The 3,958-nt window shown below is 30.7% G+C and overlaps 1 protein-coding gene across 1 annotated transcript; it reads left to right on the top strand.

The window, feature by feature from the left end:
• The first annotated feature begins 441 nt into the window (after positions 1-441).
• Positions 442-3,415, top strand: LOC146933796 (putative WRKY transcription factor 12). Its single transcript, XM_085705548.1, has 3 exons — positions 442-1,530; positions 1,848-2,096; positions 3,020-3,415. The coding sequence occupies exons 1-3, from the start codon at positions 1,238-1,240 to the stop codon at positions 3,183-3,185; spliced, it is 708 nt and encodes a 235-aa protein (XP_085561674.1). The 5' UTR covers positions 442-1,237; the 3' UTR covers positions 3,186-3,415.
• Positions 3,416-3,958: the final 543 nt, after the last annotated feature.

Genomic DNA, 3,958 nt, shown 5'->3' with positions numbered 1-3,958 from the left:
TATACTACTCCTCTATTGAGCCATTTTGTCGTGTATTGTTGACTTTACACCTTCATTTTTAGTGGAATTTTACTGTGACAGATTAGGACAATACTTGGGTGTCATTAATAACACCGTGCCATTAAATCCTGGTCATTGATAGCACCCAACACACACATCACACACACACATTTGGGGTAATGTGTGGCCCTGATCTAATGGCATGGTGCCATTTACGGCACCAAAGTGCCACCCGACAAATTAGGAGGTGGAATTTATAAGCTTTTTCGATAAATAGTACCACTATAACATGCAGCAAACCGCCAGCTTTGTTTGAATAGTTACTAATTATAAAGTCTCTTTACATTAACTTTTAGCATATTTTCATGTTCCTTTTTCAACTTTTTCGCTAGTTTGCTGTCTCAATTTATTATATATGCTAGAGTTTGAGTATTGGTGAGTATCATATTTGACACTACATTGCTTTTATATATTTTAGTTATTTATTAAGTAAGTTTTTGACACCAAGGGGCATAATCCATTACCTTGCAAAATGGTCATTAGTATTACTATTTTTAGTTGATGATGATTTGCCGTTATTAAAAATAAAAAAATGGTAAATTAAATTTTAGATTAATTTTTTTCTTCTTATAAGTACCACCATACCAGTACCCCCTTTTTTTTGGTAGGTATCAAAACATTCTCCATTTGCCAGTCCTTTTGTATATTGATTTTAAAAATCAATATAGCATTCTAAAGACTAATCTCACAATTTAAGAAACTGAAATATCTCGACCATTGTATGCACACCAACTTAAAATATAAGCTGACCACATGCATGCTTATTAAAATATCCAAGTTGAAAATATAGTCCGTTAATATTAATTATGATCATGTGAAAATATAGTCCTTTTGTATAGTGATAAGGTGGTTTGATAGTTTGGGAGAGAGATAAATTTAGTAATAAGAAGGTCATGAGTTCAATTTCACCGTTAACCAAAATAATAATTAATTAACATTTTGTCATTTTATGAAGTATATAATGGCCCCTTCGTACATATTCCAAAGGCTTATAAGTTTATATACTTGCCATTATCTGTATATGTGTCGTCCCAAATTAAGGCTTGAGAGAAACCCACTAATATATAAGTTGCACCTAACCTCTTGCTAGCTCTAGAAAGCTCACCAACTTTTTCATTGAGAAACTCCTCATATAAAGAAGAAAGGGAGAAAGATAGAGAGATCATAAGAAGAAGTGATGTCTCAAATTATCGTTGACAACAACTTATTTGAGGAGGAGGATCAGATTCCCACACAAATGGGGTTCATTCCTTTCCCAACAAACCTAACTTTCCCTTCTTTGGGTTGCAATCAATCTTTGAAAGCCTTCAGTTCCATAGCTTCTTCACTTACATCTGAATCAGATTCTACATCAAATCTAACACAAACCCTACTCACAACCAATCCTCAAAAATCAAAAGAATACCTCACTTCTAGCTTTGGAGGAAGTACTCCATTCCTATCCTTGCATAGATCCATTGTAAATCCATGGTGAGACAAAAACAATTCAATTCTCATATTTGTTTTATCATGTACCAAAAAAAGTTAAAAATAAAAATGAAAATTAGAGACGGAAAAATTAATATTTGGTTACCATATTTTACCAAATTTGATGTCTCCAACACTTAGAGATTACATTAGAGACATATTTCGTATTTTTTTCGTTTTTAAATTTCCGTTGCTACTTCAATTTATTTTAGCTAATTAGTTAATTAACTGTTTTTTCTTAATCTTGCTAAAGAGATGCTATTGCTATATATAGATTGTCTGACGGGTGTTGTAAATTTGTTTCATATATATATATATAGGGCAATATTGGGAGGAGAAGTAATAAGTAATTGCATGAATAATAGTGGTAAAAGAAATGGAGTAGATCATCATGATAATCATTTGGGGGTTTCTGCTACCATGAAAATGAAGAAAATGAAGGGAAGAAAGAAAGTGAGAGAGCCTAGGTTTTGCTTCAAGACATTGAGTACTGATGTGGATGTGTTGGATGACGGTTACAAGTGGAGGAAGTATGGACAAAAAGTTGTAAAGAACACACAACATCCCAGGTATATCAACTAAAAATTCAAGGGTTCTCTTTTTTTGTCTTACTTTGATAATTACTCAATTAATGTTGTAATAATTGTCACATTTCATTTGGAAAAAAATAAAATCAAAAAGTTTGTTGCTTTTAATTTTAATATAGTTTTAATTGATTTTTTTTTTTTCTAACCGTACCTCTAAATATTACAGTATCCATGAAAAATGGTCAAATGTAGTTATTATGGGGTGGAGGAAGTGATAATTTGAAAGAATTAATATATTTGATTTGATACTATATATTGAAACCTTGATTCATTGTGTCCCAAACTTACATGAGCAATGCTATATAACATCAAGAATTCTTCAAGAATAAAAAGCAACCAATTACAATGCACTATTTGCCACAATTTAAGGAGGTGTGACTGAAAAATAGGAAGTGGACAAATAAATCATGCAATTAAAACTTGCCACATGTGTCTTGAAAAATTCTTGATGCTATTTTTCTAGATAAATAACATTTTCCAACTTACATATGTTCTCTCTCCAATCTCCACACCCTTCTTTCCTTCATTATTATTTTTTTCATCACAACTGATTAGCTTTAATTTACTGGCTTCGGGAAGGTTTTAATATTTCTCTGAGTAATAACGTAAAGATAATTAAAGATTCCTTTCACCACATGCATATGCAAAAGAAACTTGTTCGGAATGATACTAATTTGTCAATGTTATGAGTTATGACTAATAATTATGACCCTCAAATGTTATAGAGTATATATATATATATATGCTCACATGTGATCACTTTTCCTAGGTGGACCTTTATGTGATGTATGGCTATTGATTAATTCTTTGTGTTTTGAAGGTTTTGTTTTTAACGTACTTTATTTTGGACTGCTGATTAATTACCAAGTTAATTGTCTCATATAATGAATATTAAAAATGTGTAGAAGCTATTACCGTTGCACACAAGAGAATTGTCGTGTAAAGAAACGTGTGGAGCGCTTAGCTGAAGATCCAAGGATGGTAATAACCACATATGAAGGAAGACATGTACATTCTCCATCCAATGATCTTGAAGACTCTCGAACTCAATCTGACAATTTCTTATGGTAGTTTATACACAAACATGTATAATAATGATGCTACATTTATAAATGTATATGTATGTTTTCTACTAATATTAAAGGTCTAGGTGTGCTTTGTCGAGATGAAAAAGATCAAATAAGTACAGAATGGAGTGAAATTGAAAAATGTATTTGGACATGTTGATTTTTTCCATCCCTTCCAAGCACACCATATGATGGCTGATTTTTCAAGTTTTTATTTAGTCTTGGTGTTCTCTAGATGCATGGCATTTTGAATATATATCCAGTATCGTGTTTCAATCAAAATATAATAATGATAGTGATTAACATTTGTAAATTTCTTTCATAAAAAAAAATACATTTGTAAATTGTAACCATACTTTATAGTTTTGCCTTGCCTATTCAATTTTCTGTGTTTGGATGATAGAATTTTTTAGGTAATAGTAGAGGTTTGTTGATCGGATAAAGGGTTACATCGTAGAAGTAGTTTTTTTTTTTTTTTTTTGTGAGTGGTGTGTTGCTCCTTTGGAGTGTATTAAAGAGTAATTTACAAGGTTAGAAGTATTTTCAAAATAAAAGAATATTATAAATTATTTTATCAAAGTTAAAATTGAGAAAATTCAAATACCATCTAAAAGAATATTCTTTATTTACTTTATACGATCTGGTGATCATTATAATTTATTGAACAAAATTTAAGTTATTTTCTTAGGTATTTTTTGCATGTATTGTAGTTGTCTATATACATATTGAAAACAATTAGATAAAGCTAGAAGATAGGGACCCCCTACTCTACTAAAG

This window comes from Medicago sativa, chromosome 4, assembly GCF_051527215.1.
Source record: "Medicago sativa cultivar Bolivia chromosome 4, Bolivia_mono, whole genome shotgun sequence".
Classification (NCBI taxonomy): Eukaryota; Viridiplantae; Streptophyta; class Magnoliopsida; order Fabales; family Fabaceae; genus Medicago; species Medicago sativa.
Note: the sequence above shows the minus strand (reverse complement) of the source record. Positions and strands in the feature narration are given on the sequence as shown.